The sequence below is a fragment of the Cricetulus griseus genome, chromosome 2 (assembly GCF_003668045.3).
Source record: "Cricetulus griseus strain 17A/GY chromosome 2, alternate assembly CriGri-PICRH-1.0, whole genome shotgun sequence".
In the NCBI taxonomy this organism is placed as follows: domain Eukaryota; kingdom Metazoa; phylum Chordata; class Mammalia; order Rodentia; family Cricetidae; genus Cricetulus; species Cricetulus griseus.
In genome coordinates this window covers 151,181,438-151,209,169 of record NC_048595.1, presented here as the reverse complement: position 1 = coordinate 151,209,169, position 27,732 = coordinate 151,181,438, and the positions used below count along the sequence as shown (strand labels likewise).

At 41.5% G+C, this 27,732-nt stretch overlaps 1 protein-coding gene across 2 annotated transcripts in view; it reads right to left on the bottom strand.

Annotated features, from left to right (window-relative positions):
- Positions 1-27,732, bottom strand: part of Asph (aspartate beta-hydroxylase) — a 181,376-nt gene that overhangs the window by 41,321 nt on the left and 112,323 nt on the right. For both annotated transcript variants that reach the window (XM_027398883.2, XM_027398885.2), the window contains exons 14-18: positions 20,557-20,642; positions 15,573-15,659; positions 7,539-7,689; positions 5,475-5,611; positions 879-977 (exon numbers count right to left, since the gene is read on the bottom strand). In XM_027398883.2, coding sequence (XP_027254684.1) covers positions 879-977; positions 5,475-5,611; positions 7,539-7,689; positions 15,573-15,659; positions 20,557-20,642 — 560 coding nt within the window. The remainder of the gene's footprint in view (positions 1-878; positions 978-5,474; positions 5,612-7,538; positions 7,690-15,572; positions 15,660-20,556; positions 20,643-27,732) is intronic.

Here is a 27,732-nt window from a genome sequence, read left to right as displayed (position 1 = left end):
TATTTTAGGACTTTGAGCCATTAGCCAAGCTTTGGCATTCAAGCCTATCTAGTCTACATGCTATAGAGACAGCTGAAGCACTTTAGAGTAGACTTAATTAATTTATGAAGAAAACACTTAGCACACTGTCTATATTTTAAGAGACTATCAATGAATTTTGTATACTTTTTTGCCAATATGTAAAAACTATACTAGGGAGGAATGAATGGCCAATGTATGCTATGCAACAAATGTAAATGTCATAATGAAATCTGTTACTTTAGATCATTGTGAATGCTAATTAAAATTAAAACCACTTTATAGTGGCTTTAGTTTAGGAATTTCTTCCTACGGTCTTTTCCAAACAATGTTTGCTCATGTTGTTAGTGGTGAAGTCTGAAGCATCCCCTGCAAGTTCCTGTGCTTTGGTCTCCAGCATGAGGTACTGTTTTGGGAGCTTGTAGAGTCTTGCCTGAGGAGTAGGTCACCAGGGGTGAATCTTGGAGGTTATTTGGCTTCTATCTCCAACAGCTGTGCTTTGATTAGTGGTCAGAGACCACAACATGAATAAGTCGCTATCACCCATTTCTGCCACCACAAGCTCTGCTGTGTCACCCCCACAACGACACAGAGCAACTCCCAGAAACTAAGAGCCCAAATGAAACTTTTCTTAAATTCTGTTGGGAATTTTGGCAACAATGACACCAAATAAAGCAGCTCATGTGGATGGTGACTCTTGGTGAAATTCACTAAGAATGTAGGTACCTACTGCCTATGAAGCATGCAGTCCCATGCTAGGAAGCCTCCGCAATACATGCCAATCAACTAGAAGCCATAACCAAAGTGGGTCTCAAATGATTCCATGGAGTGAGTAGATTGAAGGAGACCATGGCAGATACCTTTAAGTAGGGAATACTCTCAGCTATCTTGTTCTGTGCCTTCAGGATGAATCCGTAGTGCACTTTAGCAAAGCCATCGTTTGGTGTCACATTCAGAACCTGAATTCAAAGAAAACAAAGAGCTATTGTGACAGAGAAAAAACTGTACAAGTGAATGTCAAAACAAATTCTAATTAGTTTTGCTGTACATGGAATGGATTTCGATGTTCCAGCTTCAAAAACTGTGGTAGCACTTTGTCTCACTGCTATCATTAAACAAAACAAACTCATTGCCTCTCAACTCAAGATGCTTTCACACTTATTGAATAAAGTTGTGAATGAGAAGGTAGTAACTGCTGGAGTATGGCTTTAATACTGCAATCAGAAAAGTACCTGTCAATTGATATGACTTCAGAGTTTTTTAGTGATTAGAGAAAAATCACTCTGAGTTTTTGTGCTAAAAGCAAACTCTGGAGGGTTATTACACATTGCTTTATATACATGCCTCAACATATTATGAACCATTCATTCACTAAAACATTGGCCAGTGGCCAGAGTGTGACATGAAAGAATCTTGAGTAAAGTGCTGCAGATGTGTGGCGATCATAAAGGCAACTATAGAGGCTTTGTGGGGCATTTACTTGACCATGGAAATGACATCTGCTGTGGTGTGATCCTATATCCCCACCAAGGGCTCAGCACCACTCCCAAGGCTGACCTGCACCAACAGTAAAACCATACTGAATGACGAGGATGTATCTGACAGCTGTAACCAAACAACTGCCTGTATTTTTCATAGGTGTGGGAATGAGAAACACCTGAGGAACTGTTGCAGGCTTATCATACCAGCAGATCTGAGTTGAGCCCTGTGGGTCTTGAACACCGAAGGGAGTTTTAAATGCTGGGAACCTGTGTGTTAGCCTGGTGAGGCACCAACTGAATTCTTTGATTCTATGCTGAGGCTGCATCCAGAATGGCTGAGGACCTGAATGTACAACCTGTGTCCTGCTTACGCAACCTTTTGGAGGTGAGAGATTATTTTGAAATAACAAGCTAAAACAATTATGAATGAAGATAAATTCTTGGGAGTACAATGAGTACTGAATAATAAAGTTAGTGGAAAAAAAAATCCAACAGTCTGTGATAAAACCCAGGTGGATATTTCAAATAAGGCACCCCATTGTTCATCACTACATGCATTTATTCTGACTTGAAGACAAATTATACAAAATACCTCTAAATTAAATATTAACCGCGAGAAATCAATACAAAAGCATTCGACTTGTGAAGCTGCATAGGAAATAAGTTTCTTGAACAAAAAGGAAGATGAAGAAGATCTGAGTGACACTAGTGGAGAGAGGATGCCTGAGTACCTCTCCTCTCTATCTCTGAGACAGTTAGGACAAGTGAAGTCACAGATACCACGGGAACTTTACAGAGGGAGAACAAGGTATCTAGCCAGTGGCCACCATGTCTGTACTGGGCTTACTGCAGTCAGTCTATACTCCAGTTATTTTGACTCATATTGGCTGCTGCCCTTCATTCATCCCCACTTCTGGCCACCATGACCATTAGACATATTAGACATATTTACCCACTACCACACTGGATCAAATCTCCTCCTCTCTTTTGCTCCTACCTACAGGACCCTCTCAGCTGCTGACACTTTGCACCCCTCCACATGGGACCCCAAGGGAAACCACTGAAATCCAAGGTCACATCTGACTCTTCCATAGGTTCACTTTACTTTACAGCATGAAAGGCCACATTCAAGGAACCACTTCTACAGCCTCTCTCTGCCTGTGTCTCTCTGCTCTTGACTCTTCCAGTTGCTCATCTGAGACACACTGGACTCCTTGTGGTTCATAGCAAGCCAAACAAACCCTTACCACCAAATAATTTGTTCTCACAATACCCCTTTGGCTCAAAAACTCCCCACCAAGGTGTCTAAGTGGGTCATTCCTTGAGAATTCCCTTGGTTAAAGGTTACTATACTATTTCAGTGTATTCTACCCTGACCATCTCCCAACTAGAAAAGACACCCCACTCCCAACCATGCCAGTTCTTTATCCAGTTCCAGAGGGAGAGAGTCCATTGTGATGGGGTAGCATGACAACAGTCAGAGAAAGCATGGTGGCAGGAAGCTGGCTTATCATATTTGCATCTGCACACGGGGAGCAGAAAGGGAAAAGAAAATGAGACAAGGCTGGAAACACACAAAGCCAAAATACTCGAGCTTCTGGGGCATTTCTCGTTCAGACCACCATACCCAACCTGTTCCTTAAGTGGCTTTTGTCAGGACATTTTCACAGCAAGAGAAAAGTCACTAATACACTGGGAGTCTCTAGAACACCTGTAGTAACTCCAGCTCTGAGGGATCCAATGCCCTTTTCTGGCCCTCTCTCTCTCTCTCTCTCTCTCTCTCTCTCTCTCTCTCTCTCTCACACACACACACACACACACACACACAGAGGAAAGGGGAATACTGTGAAACACAAGACAATAGACAAATAAATTGGAGAAGAGGACATGGATCACATTGAATCTCAAAACATTCTGTTTAGGGACATGAAGAATAATCCCTCAGGTAAAAGAAATGACAAACACTTTTGCTCTGAAACACACTTCCTGGGAATCAAGCCCACAGCTCTCTGTTCATTTGCAGGTGGACAGTCAAGCATCCAATGTGGCACATACAGAACCAGGAGGGTGGGCAGGGCTCAGGCCCCAGAGGAGCTGACAGTGCTGTCTCCATCTTTCTTTACATTTAGGCACCATGCTTTTGCACTTTGTAGATGGGTGGGCAGTGAATTTGCAGGTTTAATAAACTCATAGACAAAGACACAGCTGGGTTTACAAGAAATCCAGACTGAGAGTAAAATGACACTAGACAGTCTTTGTATCTATTATCTGTCTTAGTATCATCTCATCTCATCTCATATTTTAGGCAATATTTGGGCTTGGTGCATCCCTAGTATGCTCGGCCAGGAAAGACTGTGGTCTCAGGTGCATAGACAGCTTAATTTTACTTTTCAAGGTGAGGGAAAATGCTTCACATTTCTGAGACTTAGTGTCAGATGGAAGGGCTGAGAGCATCCAGGGAAGAATTTTACAGGTGAGAGAGAAGAAATGCAGTTAGATGCTCATCAGTATGCACTCGAAGCTTGCTGTGACCTTGAGTGTACGTGGAACCTGGGTGGAACATCACTGAGAATACTGGAAGGAAAGAAAAGAGAGAGATGGGAATCAAGAAGAATTTTCCAAGGAGAAGAAAGAAGAAAGGAGTGTGGGAAGGAGAGGACATACAAGTAGGAAGGACAACTGTATTCCCATTTTTGTGTCTCTGATGATTTGTTCATTTTTACATTCACATGGTTCTGAATCACCAACACACATGGTGTTTCTTTTAACCTAACTCTGCAGGACGGGGGACACTTGGTATGTTAGCAGACACCATGTCCCACATGGAATTGTCTTATGGCCTGGTGTGGGTCCTTTCTAGATGGCACACATTTGCAATGCTGTAGCCTCAGTCCATCTGTGCAGGTATTATTGATGCCATAAAAAGCCAAAGCCAAAGTTCTGCTCTCTCAAAAACAATAAAAATTATAAAATGGTAGACAGACAATAGCTTCAAAATTCAATGATTTTCAATTAAGGACCAAGAGCAATAGAGGCAAGCACCACTTGATGAGTGGACCCAGTCTCTGGCCTGAGGGTGAGACTGCTGCTGTTGACAACATTATCAATACAGAAGGGTCCCTCCTACCACACAGCATTTCCTGTAAAGGAAGCAGCCTGGAGACCATTGATCCAGAGACCTAAGCTAAAGAATAACAAGCACCCATATCCATCTTTGTTTTACAGAGGTTAGCTTTCTCCGGCTTCAAAGTTCATTTGACATCCTGTTTGCTTTGTGTCAAATAAATTCCCTCATTGCCTGAAGGAGGCAGTTTTCTAGGTTTTATAGTTGCTTGAGACTTAGAGTGTGGGAACATCAATGCCCACACTCTGAAAACAGTATAATCTACTACTTTTGCCTGAGAGGCTTATACTATAAAACTTGAAAAGATTATAATTTTTACATATATTGACCTCATTATTAACTTCCTTCCTGTTCCTATCACAAAGAAAACCCTTAAAAAGTTGTCTATAGACTGATAAAAATTTTTAAGTGTCACAATAACAGTTAACTAAAATTTAAACTGCTCCAATCAAGATACAGGGGTGAATATGGTCAATGGATATGTATACTTGAATAGTCTTTTGGGGCCCTATCACTCTGTACAGTGGGGACATGCCAATAAAGAAAAACAATAATGAAAAACAAGGTAAGAAAAATTAGGTAAGGTGGCAGTTGCAAGGCTGACACAGGAGGATTGCCATGAGTTTGAGGCCAGCCTGGGTGAGATATGACATTCTGGGTTCAGGAGGGGGTAGGGGAAAAAAGAGAAATGGGAAAACCAAGCGCAGAGTATCTCAGACATAATAACTTACATGCTATTTCATTCAAGATAAAGAGAACAAGACACAGTACATACCACGTGTAATTTTCCATCAACACTTGAATTTACTGTACAAGATAATCAGTATGGCCCACAGAAGACCAGTGCTTACCTCTTCATAAACCTTCTTGGCACTGTCATTGTCTCCCATCAAGAGATATCCTACGCCAAGGTCATTTTTTAATGTAGTATCACTAGGAAACAGCTGAACTAGCCTCTGGAGGGTAAGCAGGGAACCTCTCATGTGACCTGATGTTGGAAAAATGATGAATAGGAAAAAAATATTATGTGATCTTTGTAGTGAAAATACAAACCACAAGAGCAGACTTAACAGAGCCTGAAAAACACCTGACCTCATCTATGAATAGATTCTCAAGTCAAGTAGCACAGTTATAACACTATATGTAACTGCTACATGTAGATACTAAATACAACATCAATCATAAATTGTAAAGACAGGCTTATTTTCTGAGTCAATCCACACTTACATTTTTATCTTAAATTCCTTCCTCAGGAAATGCCAGTTTTTTAATTCTTGAGGAAAATGCCCTGCTGAATCATTGTGGTTTATTAGCTTTAACATTTTTAGATGGAGGGGAGATAATGAAAAGTCTGACTTAGGGATGAGCAGTCAGTACAAAGTGAAATGGGCACTGAGGGACATGGAGCAGGAGGGCTTCACTGTGGGTGCCTTCTCTAACTAACTAACACAAGTCACTTGTCTCTTGGTGCTGAGCTAATTAAAGCACAGAGGAAGCATCTTCCAGTACTATGGGGGCCTCTGGTGGAGGACAGGCTATGGTGCACTCCCTGGCTCAGGAAACCCCAGCTGCTGTTCACTTGGTGGCTTTCAGAGGGAAACAGTCTGGGCCACTGTCATTGCTCTTTGTCACAACTGGAAACACAAACTGCAGACAAGAAGAAAGTGCTAGGAAAGACTAGCACTTGTGAAGAACTACCTTCCAGGGATTAGCTGCCTGCAAAAGGCATATTAGTCAGGAGGCAGCGGCAGGTTCAGTCAGGGATGCAGCTGTCCAGTTAACAGAATCTCTGACAGAAAAGCTGGCCCATTCACTGCCTGGTCTGTAGCTGGCCAGCCCTATTCTAATCAGAACTCTAGGGTGGTTTGTCCAAGCCTCTGTTACAAATTGGTTTCTTTTCTGTACACTTTGGCCCCCCTGCCTGCTCACCCAGGCTCAAGCTTTCCTTCTGTCTTGGAATTTCTCCTGGTAATGACAGCAGTGCAGACCAAAGTACCCCCCCACCCCCTGCAGACACCTGCTGCCTGTCCCTTCCACTGTGCCCAGGTCCCCTGTCCTACTGTGGGGCAACTTCACCTCCCTGCAGTTTCAGGATCTCTGTCTAGTTGCCTCAGAATCTCCTCATGTGACCCTGCCTCATGTGACCCTGCCCCATTCTTACTTCAGCAGAAGAGACCACACTAAACACTGAAGAATTCCTGTGAGATGTTAGACATCTTCACAAGTGACCTTGCTCTAGGGCTGGGAGACAAGTGAATCTCTTGGTATAAAAAAGAAAACCAAAGAAATCCATAATTCTAAGTTGAATAATATTTTAATAAATTCTTAAAAAATCAAAATGAATGTAAAAATCCACAATGATTTTATATATTTCATGTGCATGTGTGTGAATGCAAATAGAGAGTAGAGGACAAGCTTGGGTATCTTTCCTCAGGGGCTGCCAGTCCTGTATGTTAGCTTGAGAAAAACTCAATCACTGGCAAGCTGGCCAGACTTGCAAGAACAAAGACCTGAGTGTGATAGCCAGAATCCAAGTAAAAAGGCCACACACAGTAGTGCAGGCTTGTAATCCCTGTACTTGGGAGTCAGAGATAGGCAGATCCTTGGTTCTAGCATGCTAGCCAGTCCAGGCTTTGTGAAGAGCTCTAGGCCAGTGAAGACCCTGTCTTAAAAAACAAGGAGGGATGGAACCTAGGTTTTCCTCTTGTCTGGACCTTCACAGACACTTGCTTCTGCACATGTACACATGCACACAATTACTAGGTTAGGATTAGTTAAACGTAGAACAGGTCTGTTTACGATAGACAGTTATCAGAAGCTAGTTGTAAAGCTAGGCTTCTTCCTAGACACCTTGACTTTGAGAAGGTACCACGTTCCTGCCACCAAAGGCGGACAAGTAGCACTCTGCTTCTCACCTAGAAACTGCTGTCTTTCTGACCGTCGCTTCAAGCTCAGCTTCACTAGCTCTGTGGGTGCGTCGGGCAGGCTGGCTGCCTCCTGGTAGGTCTCGATTGCCCTGCGCAGAACCTCATTGCTCCTCCTCTTCTCTGCCAAGTCGTCTTCACACTAGAGGACATCCCCAGACAGATCAATGTTCCATGGCCTCTATGCTTATCATTTCCCTCCAGAGATTAATGACAGTTAACTTTTAGACACACTTTTTAAAGAGAAAATTGGCCTTTAGCAAATGATAAAAACAAAAGAAAGCAGGTCAATGGCGATTTAAGTAACAGGAGGAAAAGGTTGCTACCACGGCAGAGATGAGGAAAACTGTAAGATCAAGATGATACTTCCTAGGGCTGGTGGGGATGGACATCACAATATATGAGAACACGATACACACAGGACTCTAGTCCACAGTCTGTTCTTTCATTTGTGTGCTCAGTGATTCATTTCATTCATTCATTCACTTAACAGCTCTTTTCTGAGGTCAGACAACTGTTCTACGTATGTGTCACACGAATTGAACAAATAAGGGCAAGCTCTTTTCTCATTTTGCTTCCATTTAGGAAAGGACAAAATGACGAATACAAACAAAGGTGCTATGCATGGAAAGAGTGGGTTGAAGCATGATGACTGTGGAATGGGAAAATTACTGGTTTAATCAGGATAGTCGGGGGAATCTAAAGAAGGGGACAGACTGTGAGGATAACGGGAAAGATTTCTAAAGCAGAGACAGGGCTGTGGCTTTGTAACACATTGGGGAACAAAGGAAAGGCTGGAAGAGTGAATGGGAGGAGGGAGGTGACAGTGGCATCAGGTGATTCAGGGCCTGGAAAGCTACTGATGCTTCTGAAGGAGGAGAAAGATTTCACATGATCTAGTGCTTTGAAGGGATCCAAGTGGTTGTGCTAGCCACAGTACTGAGAACAGGCTGAGAGAAGAGCAGAAGTGGGGGTGCCAGGCAAGAAGCCAGACAAGGGATGGCAGTTTCCTGGGCTGACGCAGTGGAGATGAGTAGCAGAAAGAGATGGGATTGTGGATTCAGCTTGAAGGTCAGGGCAAAGATATTTACAGATGCAGTGAATGTAGTATAAGAGACAGAAAGAGAGTGAATTCAGGGCTTGGTGTGAGTGGCCACTTGACTGAACTGTCATCCCCTGAGACACAGGTGGGTTTGGGGAAGCATGGAGCCAGGGGTTCAGTTTTGGACACAGTAAGCCAAACACCAAGTGGAGATAAACACTTAGAAGGTCCATTTCTGGATGTGGAGTTCAGGGAGAGGCTGGTGTTAAGGACACATACATGGGAGGTATCAATGATGGATGTGGTATTTAAAGTTGGCAAGCTAGAAGAGTCCCGAGTGTAGATGCAGAAGGGTTTCAAGAAATAAATCCTAAAATTATCCAATGCTTCAAGATCATTAGAGGTTGGGGAGACACAGAAAGATGAGCATAGGGGATAAAGAATGAGTTACATAGTCAGAATACAACACAGCAATGCCTCAGAGCCCAAGTGGAATACAAAGGTTTTAAGAGGAAGAGAAGAAGTATGCTCCAAGAGGCCTCTAAGATGGACCAGAGGAGAACAGCAAAGAGAATGTAATGGACTTGTGGAGCCTCATTGGCCCTGGCATCATTGTTTCCATGAATTTGCTAAAGACATGCATCAGAACGGAGCTGTGTCAAGAGGACATAGGAAGGATAGAGGAGATAACTCCTTCAAGCGGCTAGCTGTAACAGGAACCAGAAAAATGTGTCTACAGGTAAAGGGAGTAAGAGCTCAGAGAGACTTCATGATAAGATAACACATCAAGTTTCTCAATAGATACAAGAGACCCAACAGAAAGAGAAAAATCTGATGACAAGAGAGGACACAAACACATGGAAGTCTTCTAGTAGGTAAGAAGGGAAGGGGACAGAACAGCTCATATCTGCCAATGGACAGATACAAGGTATCAGTACAATTGTGTGAGAGGGTAAAGTCTCTGGACACTTTTATTTTCCTAACAAAATACCCAAGATCCACAACTTCAGATGGAGAATTGGGAATGAAATACCAGAGGCAGGAAAAGTAGCACGGAGTGTATGAGACAGACCTCAATAGCTCATCAGATTTTATAGACTTTCATTTAAAGATCAGCATTCAAGAAAAATTATAGCAATTTGATGCTGAAAGTAGAATATAATTTTTTAATCAGAATATGTGAATATGATTATGATTTAACATAAACTGTGTGCTGGGTTAATATGTAAAGTCTAAGGACTTAGTAAGAAAATCCTCATATTTTCTCCCTCAGATGGCAAGTCATTTGTAAGAACCAACACCAACTGATAGACATCTGTGAGAATGTTCTTTTCAGAAAACAGCACATCAATAAAATAATGTGCTAACATGCAATGACTAGGATAGAGGCTCAAATGGAAGCCGTAGATAGAAGTGGATTCATAAGGAACAAAAAGAAGTGTTAGGAAAGACATTGCTAAGATTAGTTAACACCGATTCAACCTTGTTTGATGGAAATACATATCAGACCATTCAACTAACTTCAAATCTGCAGTAGACTCACCCAGAAGATTCAGCTCCCAGGACAGGAAGTTTCATGTCAGTAATACATCCAGGTCACATATCCTTCCCCTGACTATTGACAGCCCGCTTTTCTGCTTAACCATCAGCTTATTGTGAGTTTGGCTGTAGTGAGTTAACGTCCAAGACCATGAATAGTGACAGTTGATTGAACAGAAACAATGTCCCTAAGCTGAGGGAATTCCACAGAGAGCACCAAGTGAACCCTCTCTATCTGCAGTCACCCAACAGGACTGAGGTCTCTGCAAATGCCAACCTCTGTAATCCATCGATTCCTTCAAAGTTAGACTGGAAAGAAGAAGGGCATACAATCCATGTGCCTGTCCCTTCTCAAGACCCTGGCTCTTTCACTTTAGGCAAGCATAAATAGCAAAATAACAAAGTTCTTAAGAACTCTGATGAGGGAAACTAGCAGCATTTGCGTGGAAACTGGGAAAATACAGAATGATTAGTTTTTGTTGTTGTTGTTGTTCAAATTAGGAACAAGCTTGCTTCAGATGTCAATCCCTACTCCCTCTCCTTCCCCTCCCCCCCACCATCCCACCTGCCCCTAGCCATCCTCCCTCCACTCCCCAGGCAGAGTAAAGCCCTCAAAAGGGGCTCCCCAAAGTCTACCACATCATCCTGGGCCAGGCCTAGGCCCTTCCCCATGTGTCCAGGTCAAGAGAGCATCCCTTCACAAGGGATGGGCTCTCCAAATCCCTTCTTTTTTTTTTTAATACCTTACATATTTAATACAGTGTGTTACTCCTGTACAAATGGAAAAAAATTAAGTTCAACATTTCTAGACCAATATGGCTGTTAATTTTTGTACAATGCCAACTCAACACGGTAAACTGGGATACTTTTTTCGAAAGTTGACAGCACAGCTAAAGTTTCCAAAAATTCAATAATGGCAGTATGTTATGCATCAATAGCAGCAACACAGTTTTATATCTATAGATCACACAAGCCAGTCTGAGAGTGAGATTTTGTCACAGGACATTTCTGTCACATTCTGTGGATGACTAATTTACCCAAACTTCCTAGGGGACATGACACTTTGTACCTCAGGTCTACTAATGACTTGTGAAAGATAATGAAGTGAATTCGGTTAATAATTTTAAATTCTTGTGTTCACTGTTTAGGGAACTTCATCAAAATTGATTTTCCCAGAGATCCAAGAATAGTGTGCTATCAGTAATAATTAAAAAATATAGACACTATAGTTTGTATCTGACTTGGTGTTGACTCTTTAAGATCTGTTGAGATATTACAAAGAAATTGCTTAATTTGCTAACTGAGAATTGGAAAAGTCATAATTTAGTCCCCCTTACAAAATTTGTCTATTTTAAAGCTCCTATAAATTTAAAGTTTCCCTTAAATTACTCTATTAAAACTTAATTTTCCATGCTTAACTTTTGTTTTATGCCACATTAGAGTTAATATCAATAACATCTGTAGCATAACATCTTAGAGATTAAAAAATACTGCCCGAGGCCCAGATATCAAATTCCTCCTGTGAAAGAAGGCTGCACATACAGAGATCACTACATTCCAGAGGGTCCAGTCACCATGATTAAAGTCACAAAGGGAGAAAACTGGGAAAGCACAAAACAATTTGCTATAATTAACATTTGCACAACCATTTTTGCTGCAGTTAACAGGCTTTCCATGACCAGAGGATTTGATATTAATGACAAAACACACCACTTATCTGGGCATTCTGGATCTTTTGGTAATAAATATTCTCTCTCAATAGCAAAGTAGTTTCCCAGTGTTAGAAAATTATGGCTCAATTAGTTTAACAAAACCACACAGTTGCTGCTATGCATTGTATCTGGTATATACCAAGGACAAGGGAAACTTATTTGTATTAATTGTTTTACAAATTTGATTTAGGTAAATTTAACTAATAAAAATTAAATTAGTTACTTTCTAATGGGATAGAAAGACTGAGCATCTGGATCTCAAGTGATCGCCACCTCCAATTCAAAGTGAGACCTGCTGTCCTGTAGATGTGTCATTAGCTATGAGGGTCACACACAAGGGGCTACTGTCTGCTTTTCCTTGGTCCACTAACTTCAGTAGCTCTCTACCCATTGCTTCCCAGTCTGACTGGTCATCTCCTTTGGTACAGGCCATGGTACAAGGGATGACCTAAGTCCTAAGTTGGAGGATGCTGCTTGATAAAATTCTAACAAAACTTTGTCAAAAGATTCAGTCTCTGGCTTGTGGCTTTTTCACTTTTAGGAGCAGCTTTTTGCATGATGGAGAGTTTCTGCTTATGCAGCCCTCAGAGAAATAAATGTATTTATGTTCCAGAGAGAAAATTTTGAAGACAGCCTGAAAGGAAAATCACAGAAGGAAGAGTCTTCCTTGTGCCCCAAGGATTGTGGTACCAATAGAGTAGATTCTGAGAAAAGTCTTGTTCAGGTCTGGATACAAGATCTCACAAGAATACCCATTGCCATATATATAATGAAGCCCTACACCAGGGTCTTCCTTTCTGGGAACATATACAAAGAACAGGTCCCTACTATAAAACTAAGGAACAGAAAAATGCTATCATCAGCCAGTTAAATGCTTATTATGACATATTTTGTTTTTGGTTGTGAGCCTAGCCTTTAATGGCTGAGCCTCTCTCCAGCCCTTATTATGACATATTTTGTAAAGCTTGCATTTTAGAAAACATCAAATGATTCTACATGTAACTTGGTTAAGTAAAAAAAAAAGTGATCATATGAGCAGGCAGCCTAGACACAGGCTGTAAAATATAGAAGGTCCTATGTTTTGCAGATCCTGAGAAATTTGTAACTTCTTGATTTGGCAGCCTCTGTCCAAAGATGATGTTTTGGATAAAACTGTCTGTTCTGTACTTTGCTTTTTTACCCTGGGCAATTAATGAGGAAGTAAAAAAGGGATCCAGGGCTCTGATGCTTGTCAAACAATTTATATAGTCAATATGCTATATAAATAACTCTTTGGTTGAGGGAGAGAGCTGCTGAACCCTCAGATGTGCAGGAGTCCCTTTCTTACCCCGCCGACTCCATACCTCCTCTTTGGGACCTGAACCCCTTTGAAGCTACACTTCAGCACTCCTCTTTCTCCTTCAAGAAGGACTGCAGGAGCTTTACTCTTTGACATATTTTTTTCACCAGTCTGGATTTACCCAAGTTCCAAATTCCATAAATCTAGTGGTCTCCTTGATTCAGCCATATGAATGCCTAATAACCATTGCAATTGCAAATTTTAGCTCAACAGCTGTTCTGCTTTCTCCTCAGCTATTTACAACAAACCAGGAGTCACTGGCCAATCCTTTGTCCCTGACCCTTCCATCTATCTATTCATGCCCTTATCCTCCCCCATGGCCAGGCCACAGGCCATGCCACCAGCACCTCAGGCATACCACATTGTGACAGCCACCTGCTTTCTGTGCACCTGATTCTTCTCTCATAGCTCATTTTCCAATTGGCAACCAAAGCAATCTTTACAAAAAGCCACCAGATGGTCACCTGTATGAGTAATAGCCTCCAAAGACTTCCCTGGGCATGGAGAGCAAAAGCTGTGAGGAGTTCTGACCTCTCTGTCTGACCCTTGCCCCCAGCAGCCCTTTCTTTCTGCTCAGGTTTCTGATGCCAAGACAGTTGCCACGAATCACGGCCTTTGTCTATCTGTTCCCTCTACTTAGACAGCTCCTTCCATGACCCTGACACATCTCAGCTACTGCCCCTTCCCATGAAAGGGATGCCTGCTCTGTCACCTTCACTCATATCACCTACAACCAAGACTCTTAATAAGTGTGCTTCACAGAATCCCATTGTCTTCTTTTCTTCCACTTACAGCATACATTGTTAGGTATTATGATCTGATATACTGATGTTGATTTATAAAAATGCCCAAGGCTTTACTCAAATATTGTCTCCCTCGTGAGCCTCCTCTCTGCCACCCTGTTCATCATGTGACCCCCTCACATGTCCAATGGCTGCACCCTGCTTCCTTTTTGTTTTCCTTACAGTCACCACTGGCAAATCTATGCATGGTACTTCTTGTATTAAGTGGCTTCTTTCCTTCACAATGGAGCTTTGTGAGTACATTTTGCTGAGGGATCTCTCTCTCCATTACCCAGAAGAGGCTGCCACACAGTGGGTTCTCACTATATATCTTTAGAGTAAGTAGTCCTCAGTTGTTCCTTGTGTTATATGGAAAGTTGTCAACACATTATAACAATTCCCACCTCAGAAATATCGAGGTCTAGCCTGGCGTTGGTGGCACACGCCTTTAATCCCAGCACTCGGGAGGCAGAGGCAGGCAGATATCTGTGAGTTCCAGGCCAGCCTGGACTACAGAGCGAGTGCCAGGATAGGCTCCAAAGCCACAGTGAAACCCTGTCTTGAAAAAAACAAAAAAAAAAAAAAAGAAAGAAAGAAATATCTAGGTCTTGCTGTCTGAGAAAGTGCAAAAGGACAAAGAAGCCTTTCTAGGCAGAGCAGAGCCTGGCCTTTCTCTGGCCCTACACCACATGAGGTGACATCCTTTGCCTTGGTCACCCAAGGTCTAGATACTTAGCAACTAGAAGCCATTGCTGTAGCCCTCGACATACCAGTGCTGTTCCCACTAGGCAATCCTGAACTCATCCCTCCACCTCACCTCAATTTTTTCATGGAAAGCCCCCAAAGATCATGCTAAGCCTTCCCTCCAGATCTGCCTTCCATTCCTGCCATCTTTCCCATGTGGCAGTGCATAGGGCACCAGTTTCCTATCTTACAGTCAGGAACACAACAAACTGTTTTATGTCAAGCTATTTTTGTGTCCTCTTTTGTAAACATATCTGATTATCAGACAAATGCACAACAGACATTCCCAGCTCAGCTGGGCTCATAAAGATGCAGGTGAGTGTGGCCAAGCCTAGTGATACTCAGATGATAAAAGCCAGAAGAGGAAATAATGGAGAAAGAAACGAGGAAGGAGGTGGCTGGTAAGAAATGAATCAAGTCAAAGAAACTGCCAAGAAACAATGCACCATCCATGACACCTTTTTAAAAGGTCTCTCCAAGGCAGACTTATTATCATCAGTCACCAAATGGAGCCCCAAAGAGCCTGAAATGAAAACCATGAGAAAATTCAAATGGAAGGGAGGTAGGGTCACAAGGGACCAATGGCAAAGGTGTCTGCCTCCTTTATTTCCTTTGCAAAACCAGAGGCAAATCATCTGGTGTTGCTAGACTGGATAGATGCAGTATTGAAAACTGCCTCAATTAAAATGGCGTGTTTTCCCTGGATACACACACACACACACACACACACACACACACACACATACACACACACACACACACACAGGAAATGATCTAGAAATTAGAAAACAAATGTGCAAGAGAGCAAATCTGATTACATAGAACTTGTGAGCACCAGGAAAATGTTCTGAGATGGGCCCAGGGTACCTGTGCTTTGCCATATCTCGCTCGTGGACTCTGAGGGTACTTGCGGACCAATTCTTCAAATGCATTCATTGCTTCCTCAATTTTACCCTGTTAGAGAGGAACAACTGTGTAAATAAAACTGCAGTGAAGACCAATACTTAGTTTTGTTATTTAATAGTCAGCAAATGATTGAGTCAGAATTTTTTAGAATTCTTTCTGAACACTAAACAGAGCTGCCTACTTTTCAGAGAACAAAACTGTGTCAAGTACAAACATAAAACTTTAATGAGTATATCTTAATTTTTAAACTGAGGAGTGCTGATAATGATGGAACATGAATTTTGTTGAAGATAACCACATTTTTCTCAATCTACAGAGTCCCCACATGCTTTCTTAATGAAGACATTTAAGTTACATGTGAGGGCAAATGACACTGGAAGTAGGATGCCTCAGGCCTGTAATGAGATCACCATATTTTCGAAGTGTCTGAAAAGGATGAAGAATAAACAAGAAGACTATCAGGGCCACATGGCCACAGCATTAGTCTTTAGTGGAAGTCAGGGCTGATTTGGCTCATCCGGCTGAGTGAAACACATGGGTGCCTCTGAGGCATGCATGAGCTCATGCCTCCTCCATGCTTTTTAAAAAAATAAATACCATCGGTTTCCTATGGGGGAGGTAACAAGTTACTACAGATTTCATGGCTGGAGAACTAAAGGCTCGAGTTGGAATCAAGGTGTCAGAAGGCTCCAGAAGACAACCCGTTCAAGCCACTCTAGCTCCTGAAGCTGTCAACATTCCTTGGCCTGTGGCCACATCAGTCTAACCTCTTCTATCTTCACACTCTCATCTTTTATATCTGTTTGTCTTGCCTTCTGTCTGGACCAAATCTCTGTTTACTTTTCTAAAAAGGACACAGTTGGGTTCTTTCCAGATAGTCCATGAAAATCACACCCAGAAACACCCATTTTTAAAGCTTTTCCAAAGAAACATTTATGGGTGCCAGAAAACAGGGGTTTTTTTGGGGGGGGCATCATTTTTCAGTCTACCAGTGTGGGCCTTAGCTTCCTATGGATACAGGACCATACCACCATAAATCTGGTAGCTTAAAACAAGAGAAATGTGTTCTCTCATGGTTCTGGGCAAGTAGATTTCAAAATTGTGTTTTCTTGCCTGAAGTAAAGATACTGCCAAGACCACCCTTTCATCAGAGGCTCCAGAGGGAAGTCCACTCCTTTCTTATATTCCTTGACTTGTGGCCCCATTGCTCATATCTCCACACTTTCTCCTCTCTGTTTGTCACCTTCTATTTTGTCTGTATTAAGTTCCCCTTTTATAAGGAAATATGGCTACACTTAGGGAACAAATGGCAAATCCAATATAATCTCTATCTCTAGATCCTTAATGTAATCACATTTGAAGGGTCTTTCTCCAAGTGATGAAACCTGTACAGGCCCCAGGGATTAACATTTGGCTATCTTTTGGTGGACCATTTCAGCTTATTTCATATCAACATTAATTTCCAAAGCCACTTTGATGGCCATTGTGTTAAGTGTACCAGTAATAGAGCAAAACACAGGAGCACTAAGATTCATAAGAAATTTTACAACACATTATTGCCCTTTGGTAACTTATCCTTTGGGTTGCCTCAAGCAACAGGCCATCTCGATTTCATACAAAATCAATGTATGTGCTCACACGTGAGTTGACAGCAATATTAATGTGTCTGTTCTTAGCTTCTCTTTCTCAAGATCTTTCCTGGCTAATACTGCTATGCAGTACTGATTTGAAAATCATATAGTATTTATGATTAACTGCCTAAAAATGATCTGTTCCTCAATGTAGCTTACTTATATAGAGATAGTTCTGGAGAGATGTGAACGTGGGCTACACAGTTTTGGTGTGAAGCCAGGGGACAGTGCTAAAGGACATTCTGACCATCTGTGCAGATGGACTGCAGAATCCCCTGGAGTGGAGTGGGAAGTTGTGGGATCATCAAGACTCTTCCGCCTACATCTACAGAAGAGCAGTTCTCTATAGGTTCGAAGCAGACGGCTTTGTACAGAACAACATATTCTAGTCTGCTTCTCTTCTTCTCATTCTGCCTGCAAGGAGGTGGAGGTAACTTCATCCGTGGCATGATTATAGGCTGTGGTGTGACCTTCCGTATGCCCATCCTACTGTGGCTTTGCTACATTTTCTTACTGCCCCTACTTCCTACCAAAAAATACAAACAACTTTCACTTATAATGCCATTACAATAATAATTTCATTAAAATATAAAACTATTATAATAAATACTTCCCCAAAATAAATGAATATATTTCATTAGGTTATATCAAACCCTGTAGGGGGTGGATAAAGAGAAGTTTTAAATAACACATATTATTTTTAAAAATTCAGTGACTCAGGGACAACAAGATGATTCAGTAGGATAAGGCACTTGCCACCAAGCCTGACAATCCAAATTTGATGCTGGGAATGTACATGGCAGGAGAGAACAGATGCCAGAAGTTGTTCTAAGATCTCCACGGGTACAGCAGGGCATGTGTATACCCACACATGCGAACAGACACACATCAATGAATAAAGAAATGCACATTTAAAGCTTTAAAACTCAGATTATTCAAACTTGATCTGATTTCATACAATTTTGGATATAACTAAAAGCAAGCACATGCTTCCCCATAGTACAGAACTTGGATGTGGGAGATGGATGAGGCTGCACTAGCTGTCTGGGGCACCTTGACTAAGTCCTCAACTCTTCTTGTATACTGAATTGTATCCTTAGGAAATACTAGCTATAAAGACAATCATAAATAAGACTTAATTATGTTGATGGTTTTGTCACAACACGTCTTGAGAGCAGAAGTGAATATGTGACTGCTGTTCCTTCCTCCTTAATTTGCCCTGTCACAGACTCACAGTGCTCCTTAAGGAAAATGCCATAATTTCTCCAAATGAGCAAGAATGAAGAACACCCTGTGGATGGTAGCAGCACTTTAAATCCCACTGATTTATGAGCTCCTTGGTAACTCGCTCTGTTTATCATTCATTATAACCACAGAAAAATCTGTCTTTAAAGCCCTTAATTTATGTCCCAAAGTCACCTTTACCTACAGCCTCCTTGTGTTTACATGTATGATCTAGAGCAAAGAATGTGAAGGAAACATGATGAGACAAGGGAAGAGGGTATCTGCTTCATTGGGATTAAGAAATACAGACGCCCCCCACCCCAAAAAAAAAAAAACCAAAACAAGCAAAGTGACAACAACAACAAAACTCATAGATGGCTCTGCTTTATGAAGTGAAACAAGAGAGATGCAGAAATCATTTTATCTGACAAAAATCTAGGTGCAGTGAATAGTCACTGTCTCTGGCACCTTCTACAGTTACTGTTTTTATCTGCTGGTGACCAGCAGATAAAAACCTCAGCTGTGGAGTCTCGTCTAATGCTGGGCACAGAGGTGTTTTCCTTTCTCTACTTCCAATAAACAGGTGAGAAGTGCAAATTTAGTCCACTTCTATTCCTAACTGGCATGTTTTTTCTTAGGTGGTTCCTTGCTGACATGCTTTTGTCCACCGTTTTGCAGCTCATGGCTGCCAGATGGAAAAGCACATGCTAGAAAAGCTAATGACCACTGCAGAAATTTAAATACAGTCAAAAAGAAATTTCTAAGAAAAGCAAACAGATAATTAACTAAACACCTTGACTAGAAAATAATGAATATACTGTAGACTATATATTATTATTATTATTATTATTATTATTATTATTATTATTATTATTAATTACATGACTCTGACCAGGCTACAATTCATTGTTTTCAAAAGCTGAATCATCCAGTCATAAAGGAGAACATTCCAAAGTTGTCATGAGCTTTACCTAACTGAGGAGAACACTAAGCCTGTGTCATTTGATGGCCAAAGGTGTTGGACTCAAGCCTTTTTTTTTTTTTTTTTTTTTTTTTTTTTTTTTTTTTATTAGTTCTAGTTAGGGAACAAGCTTATTTCAAGTCCCTTCTCCCTCTCCCTCCCCTCACCCCCAAACTTTCTCCCCCACCCCCAGCCCATCCCCCCAACCCCATCCACCCACTACTCCCCAGGCAGGGTAGGGCCCTCAACGGGAGCTCAGCAAAGTCCACCAAGTCTTCCTATGCTGATCCTGGGCCCTTCCCCATGTGTCCAGGGCCAGAGTGTAACCCTTCATATGGGATGGGCTCTCAAAGTCCCTTTTTGCACCAGGGAAAAATACTAATCCACTACCAGAGGCTCCCTGGAGTGCAGAGGCCTCCTTATTGACATCTATGTTCTGGGGTCTGGATCAGTCTTGTACAGGCCTCCTGGACAGCATCTGGGGTCGATGTGCTCTCCCTTGTTCAGGCCAACAGTTCCTGTGGGTTTCTCCATCCTAGTACAGACCCCTTCGTTCTTCATTCCTCCCTCTCTTCAACTAAATTCCCGATTTCGGCTCATTGTATATCTGTGGATGTCTGTCTCTGTTTCCATCAGCCACTGGGTGAGGGCTCTAGGATGGCATAAAGAGAAACCCTCCCCCTAAAATGGGACTCAAGCCTTTTTAAGTCTGCATTGAGGTCTACAGAGTTGACTAGTGGTAGCAATACAGCACCTGGAAGTGGTAATATTTTTTCTTTTGAGTTTTACAAAAAGAAAGAGAGGTTTAGAAGCAACATATATCATTTTTTATTTTATAAATGAGGAAACTGAAGCCAACAATGACCGAGTAGCTACAGAATCCATGCAATTAGAACTGGATGGAGATAGGCTGACACTAGGCCAGAGGTCCTACTGGTCCTTCTCTTCCACCTGTGGCCCTTGGGTGCCCCACATGATTTGGTTCACTCAAAAATGTGCTACGGTGTCTTTTACATTTACTATTGTTGTTGTCACCATCGCTATTACACGGTTCAAAAACCTGCAATCCCCAAGTTTTTAGCAATGAAACCACTGCACATTTTTGTGCAAAACAAAAACAGCAACCTACCCTTTTCCGGAGCTTTTCTGCAGCATCAAGTTCAGCCTTAATTGTTTTATCAAATTTGTTCAGAAGTTTAGGCTTCTTTTTCTTAACTGAAAGAGACAGGAAAAAAGAGGTTTTCCATTTAATTTTTTGTTGTTGTTGTTAAGACAGTTATGAGAGCCAAGTTTTGCTGTCCATGTAACTGCAGGAGCAAGAATATTCTAGTTCACATTCAGCCAGTGAACACAGAGCGGGTAACACCTAGGGAAACACTGCCATCCTGTGGGCTATCTTGCACTGCCTGGCACAGATAGGTATTTCCCCTTGTACAAACCAAATGCAGACACCATTTTGAAAAAAAGTCATTGGGTGAACTTTTCCAACACTGTGCATTCACTTACCAAGCCTCCTAGTTACTTAATTACTAATACTATTACTAAGTTCCTTCTGGTGATCTGTAGCCAGCAAGCTTTTCCTTACTGTTGTCATTGCTGTGGGATGTCATGATCCATACTCACACTTGACAGAAGAACCCATGACAGGAAGTCACAACTACCCCATACAGTCTGTATCTCTGCTGAATGAGAATACTGCATATTCTCATACTTTTCATTCTTAGCACTATTTCTTATGCCAATTTCTCCAAAAAAATGCCTTTTTTAATGTTTCTTGGTTGAAAATACTCCTATGCTTTTATTCCAAGTCATGTGGCTGATAAAAACCTCCGGATGCTGCTCAATTTGTTAGCTCTCTCTCCATCTATTCCTTCTTCCTGAGGCTTTCGTCTTCTTCCCAGACTCTTCTCTCCTCCATCATGAACACACATCTTTGCTGGCTCTTCCCCCTATTATCAAATTCATCCCTATAGTTACTTAGGCCAAACCATAGACTCCTGCAGGGTGGCACCATGTCTTAAACCAAAACTGAATTTTATCACTTATTTAGCAAGTGGTTTGGGGCCCTATGCAAACCAAAGCCCTTCTCTTAAAAGGATGTCACACTCTGCAGGTGTAAGAGCAGGGCCTGCTGGTGCACACTGGGTAGTGCCCCTGGGATACTCAGGTGTACCCAATTCCCTGGAAACCGTTTGTCAAAGGCAGAAGCTTGAAGAGTAAAACAGAAGCTTTCAGATAGAGAAGAGGACTCATTCCCAGAAACGGGATATAATAGAATAAGTGAATCCAAAAAATTCATTGTTTTACACTAAACTTACAAATTTATTAACACTTACCTTGTTCTGAGACAAAGCAAGAAAGACTCTGCTTCCCAAGGTTCCATGTATGCACCCACAGAGCCTCATGCCCTTGCCTGAGAAATGAATCATTTGCTAGCTGTTCCTGGGCTCCATCAGCATTTAACAGTGCTGAAGTCGCTGTCATATTACAGCAGACCAACCAACCCATCTAAGCCCCAGCCTATCCACTTCTGCTTATCCTTCTCTCTCCAATCCCCTTATGGTAGCATTTCACTACCTACCCTCTGCGCACTCTCATATAACACATGGGTAAACACAGGCTTTCCAGAGGGGAGATTTTAGCAAATAAAGCATGGTGGCAAAAGTCTGAGGGTCAACTCCATTGAAGCTAACAACATACAAATATATATGCATGTCATGGAAAGGTCTAAACGTGAATCTCATCAGCAACTTGGTCAGAATGGGTAAGTAAAACAAGACATGTGGGATATAGAAAAGGAAAACTGCTGGATCAGCATTCACTCTCTGACCACTTAGCAGGCTTTACACATGAGACTGATCCCCTCTCTTTCCATGCAAGGGACTGACTTCCCTGATGAGACTGCTAAGGTAGCAGAAGGGTTAGTTAACCTCTCCTCTCTCACACCCATGTGGAAGAAATGGGATGCCTATTTGTTGGTTTCCAAGAGAAAAGTTGCCTAAAAACCCTTAGCCTCCTGCCTCTCCCTGGGACAGATGGTATGAGTTTTATTTAGGAGAAAAAAAAAATCATTGGTAGGTTAGGGCACAGTCTACATTAAAACAAAATGCCCACTAAAGAGTCATGTGACAAAATATCGAAACCTTACAGCCTCTACTGACAAAAAGAAGCCTGTCCCATTTTTTTTTATTCTAAAATTCATGTTTTATCCTATCATAGTTTTTTCAAATGTTTATAAGCATGGAGAAGCTTTAACAGTTGTAAAGGTTCACTCCACCAACCCCCATCCCATCCCCTTTGTGCTCCCCAGGTGGGTGAGGCCTTCCATGGGGGTTCCTCTAAGCCTGTCACATCATTTGGAGCAGGCACTAGGCCCTCCCTTATGTGTCTAGGCTGAGAGAGTATCCCTCTATGTGGAATGGGCTCCCAAGGTCCATTCGTACATTAGGGATAAATACTGATCCACTACCAGAAGCCCCATAGATTGCCCAGACAGACCTCCTAACTGACACCCACGTTCAGTGGGTCTGGATCAGTCCTACATTGGTTTCCCAGCTATCAGTCTGGGGTCCATGAGCTCCCTCTTGTTCAGGTCAGCTGTTTCTGTGCATTTCTCTAGCCTGGTCGTGACTCCTTTGCTCATCACTCCTCCCTCTCTGCCTTCTAAATGTCATGGTTGTGTTTGGAATTCAACAGAAATTTTCACAAGGAAACTAGAGTCTTACGTGAAGTTTGCTTTCCATTACTGTGACAATAAACCAGATGATCAACTTATAAAACAGGAAAGTTGATTTTGGGCCTTAGTCTATGCTCAGCTGATTTTGGGCCTAGACTGAAGCAATATATCGACACTAAGCACAAAGAGGGAGAGGTGCTCACTTTGGGCAACCAGAGAGCAAAAGAGGATGGGGAAGGGCTGGGACCCCAATGTCTTTTCATCTCAGTAGTACTATGAGCTGGAGACAAAAACTTCAACACATAGCCTTTGAGGAACACTAACCCAAACACAGAATTTGAGAAAAGTAAAGACAGGTTAAATGTACAAAGAAGAAGTCTTTTAGATTTTAAAAATACTGCATTTTGGAATATTTACATATATAAAATAAATTATATCTTGGTTATTGCAATCAAGTCTACATATGATATTCATCTATTCTGTATTTATTCATAACATGTATGAATACATGTTATGTATGTATCACACATGCACCAACACCCACAAGTCCAAACACAACAAGCATCCTGAAGGACATTTTCTGAAGTAGTTCAGTGCTCCTTTGATTTTAATGATATCCATCATGTTAGGTCAAATATGGGATTTCTGCTTGTGGAATTGTTTCTATGCATAAAAATTTTTTGGATCTTGAAGCATTTCTAACTTTCAAAAAAGAAGTAAAATTTATGTATCTGGAGGGGGGGAAACAGTAGAACATTCCTGGAAAAATGGAAAACTTAAGTACACCCAGGCAAGGGTAGCAGTCTAGGCAGAAGAAAAAGTATTTATTTTGTTAACTCAGTCATACTCTGTTGAGAAACAGAACTGATTTCATGCCTGCTTTTACTTAGTGCAATGTACCTTGTTCCTATAGCTGTGACTTCCCCCACAATGAAGGCATCTCCCTATCTTTCTCCCTCATTCTCTCTATCCTAGATTTCTCCTCCTATTTATTTTTTCTGACCCCCAGCGCTACCTATCCCTCCACTGCCTAGCTATTGGCCATTCTGCTTTTTATTAAATCAGGTGCCTTAGGCAGGCAAGGTAAAACAGCAACACATCTTTACATAATTAAACAAAGGTAGCATAAACACATGTAACACACCTTCACATAGTTAAAGCAATATTCTACAACATGACAGTGATAAGCAACTATGGTACACAACCAAGTAGGTTGCTTTAAAGAATGTCTAATCCAAACTGTTTAGTGGACCATAGTGGCAAGGCCAGTGGAGGAAGACAAGAAAAACTTGCTAACAACAATAGCAAGTTAGGCTCACGCTATTTCCCACAGAACACCCTGCAGAGAGCACTGGTATTTATTTCACATGTCTTATTCCATTTAAGCTTTTTAATGCATTTAGTAGATCTGTACAGGTATTACAGGATACAGGCACAGCTAAGCAAGAGGTTCTTGCTTTGCAAAGCTCAGCTGCTTTTAGTGGGACATCAAAACTCCATAACACAGCTTGCTTTTGCTTAATATGTTATCAAATCACCCCGTCCCCTCAACACAGCCCAAGCTGGCCTTGATTTCACTATGTATCTGAACCTGATCTTGAGCCTCCATTACAGGCCTGATAACTGACATGAGCCACCAAGCCAGGTTATACAAAGCACAGGGATGAAGAATGAACCCAGGGCTTTGTGCATGGTGGGCAAACACCCTACCAAATGAGCTATGCTCTGGGCCTCTATTATTCTTTCTGTTCTGTCTATGAAACAAAGGTCTTACTCTGTGGTTATACTGGCCTTGAACTCTGTCATGGATAAGCTTCCTACCCCGGCCTTCCAAGTCTCTGTGTTTATAGGTGCATGTTATTACACCAGAGAAATTCTTTACTAACATATAGTTGGCATTTACTGAGCACCTAATTGGTTAAACACAAGTCCCTTACCCAGGATATATATTCTGTAAACAGCAAAGCCAAAACTGGGTCTCAGCTTGTCCCCAGTAGACTGCAAATCAACACTCTTTACAATTGCTTTCTATCTCTGGCATCTGGCCCAGACACTGAGAAAGTGGGTTGTTCATAGGCTTTGATCATGATGGCAGAGTAGAATTAAATATTAGTGTAAGTAGTACATTGCACAAAGGAACTAACTGAACTTTGTATTACTGTCTCTAAAGATAAAGGTAGCTTAAAAAAAAAAACACTAATTTTCCTTCATTTTGTGTCTTAAACACCCAGTTACATTACACAGACACACTCTGGGTTAGTAGAAAGATGACAATATGAACTTCAGTCAGGCCACTTTTGTATGATTTGAAATATTGGGCTAAGTCTCTGTGTCTCCATCAGTGTACTGGGGTATCTAACTCCACTTACTGCCATGGAATAGTCATGAGCATGAAAGCATCACACCAACATTAGTTACAGCTTCTATATACAAATCTTAGTTTACTTTAAAATTCTGCTTCTTAATTCAATATAATATTTGTATGAGCCACTGTCTTAGTTAGGGTTTCTATTGCTGAGACAAAACACCATGACCAAAAACCAAGTTGGGGAGGAAAAGGTTTATTTGGCTTATACTTCAGCATTGCTGTTCATCACTGAAAGAAGTCAGCACAGGAACTCAAAACAGGGTAGGATCCTGGAGGCAGGAGCTGATGCAGAGGCCATAGAGAGGTGCTGTTTACTGGCTTGCTGCAAACGACTTGCTCAGCCTGCTTTCTTATAGAACCCAGGACCAGCAGCCTAGGAATGGCACCACCCACCATAGGTTGGGCCCTCCTCCACTGACCCCTAATGCGAAATGCCTTACAGTTGGATCTCATGGAGGCATTTCCTCAGTTGAGGCTCCTTCCTCTGATGACTCTAGCTTGGGTCAAGTTGACACACAAAACCACCCAGTACAGCTACTATATTAGTAAATGTGTCAAGATTTTTTTTTTTAAATGTTCAGATTTGCTCTATGGTCAAAGGTCAAACATTTCCCTGGTAGAGATTTAAGCAACTCTTTTGACCCACACTATACCTATGAAGCCACACTGTGCTTCTCATGTTCCCCAAAGCCCATTACACTTTGAGACACTCTAGTCCAAAATCCCAATCTGGGCAAAGGAGATGGCCCACACACTGAGTGAGGGAACATGCTACTAAGCCTGATGATCTGAGTGTTAGCCACAGAAGTCACACAACACAAGAAGAGAAATGACCCTTGCAAACTGTCCTCTGACCTCTACAAGTGTGCTGTAGCATGATACCCTCCCCTAATAAAAATGATTTTTAAAAATTTATAATTTTTCTACTTACAATAAAAAAAAATAAGAAACACAATATAACCCACCTCTGAAATGCTCAGTTGTACAGGACTATCCTCCCAGCCAAACTGCTGCAATTGTCTACCAACCAGGTGAGCTTACTTGCCCAAGAGCATCATATCTGTGTTTGATGACTGTTGACCTTACCTCTTGGAAGAAGAGGATAGGGCAGGTTGGGTCATGGAACCCTCACCTAAGTATCCAGTCACCCCCCACAACAAATTGCATGTAATTCTACAGTCATTAAATGTGGCTTTAGTATCCCTGGGAGGGGCTAGAGGATATAGGTGAGGAAGGATGAGTGGAGCAAACTCCATCTACACAACCATAGGAAAGACATCATCCCTACTGCGTACAGACCTTGCAGTGTGGATTCTCTAGCATCGTCCATGCTCTTGCATGTAACCCCTCACTCACTGCTCTGAATAAGTCTAATAATCTCAGTAGTCCCCCAGGTGAACTCTGGTGAAATCACAACTTGGTTTGTTGTTTAGGACCTACAAGCAGGGATATGGTTATTTTCATCTCCCTGAGGGAAGGAATTTCAGTCACATGCCCAGAAGTTCAAAATTTTCTGAGTAACAAATCTGGTACTTCAACATTTACAAATTTTGTTTCATGCAAGAAAAAAAAAGTATTAACTATGTATGTTAATAGTATGACAAAATATCCTGACAAAATCAACTCTAAGACAGAGAGATTATTTTTTATTCACAAATACCGGGAGAGAAGCACCATGACTGGGAAGGCAGGGTGTCAGAAGCCAAGACTTATGGTGACACACACAGTAAGGAAGAGTGAGTGATGAGTGCCTGTGCCCAGCTCACTTTCTTCTTTTTATAAAGTCCAGAAAACTGGCCTAGGGAATGGTGCCACCCATGAGTGAGTCTTCTCATATCAATTAAAGTGATCCAGATAAAATCTCTTGAGTCGTGTATCCCAGATGATTTTATATCTTATAATGATGACAACTGAGATTAACCATCAAAATATAAAAAATTAACTTCAGGCTTTGTGAATTAAGGATATATGAAATATAAATGAACTGCATGACAAGACTTGAGTCCCATCCTCAGGATATCTCATTGTATATGCAAATATTCCTAACTAAGTAAATTCAAAACATTTGTAGCTCCAAATATTTCAGGCAAAGAATATTCCACTTGTAAAAGCATTCATCAAGATTATTCGTGAAAAATATTAGTGACTGGCTTTTGTTACAGCACTTATCGAAGGCAGAATTTGATGAAAATTCATCAAATTAAATTAATCAATTTGAAAAGCAAAATAATTTATGGTAAAGAAATATGAGATTATACTAC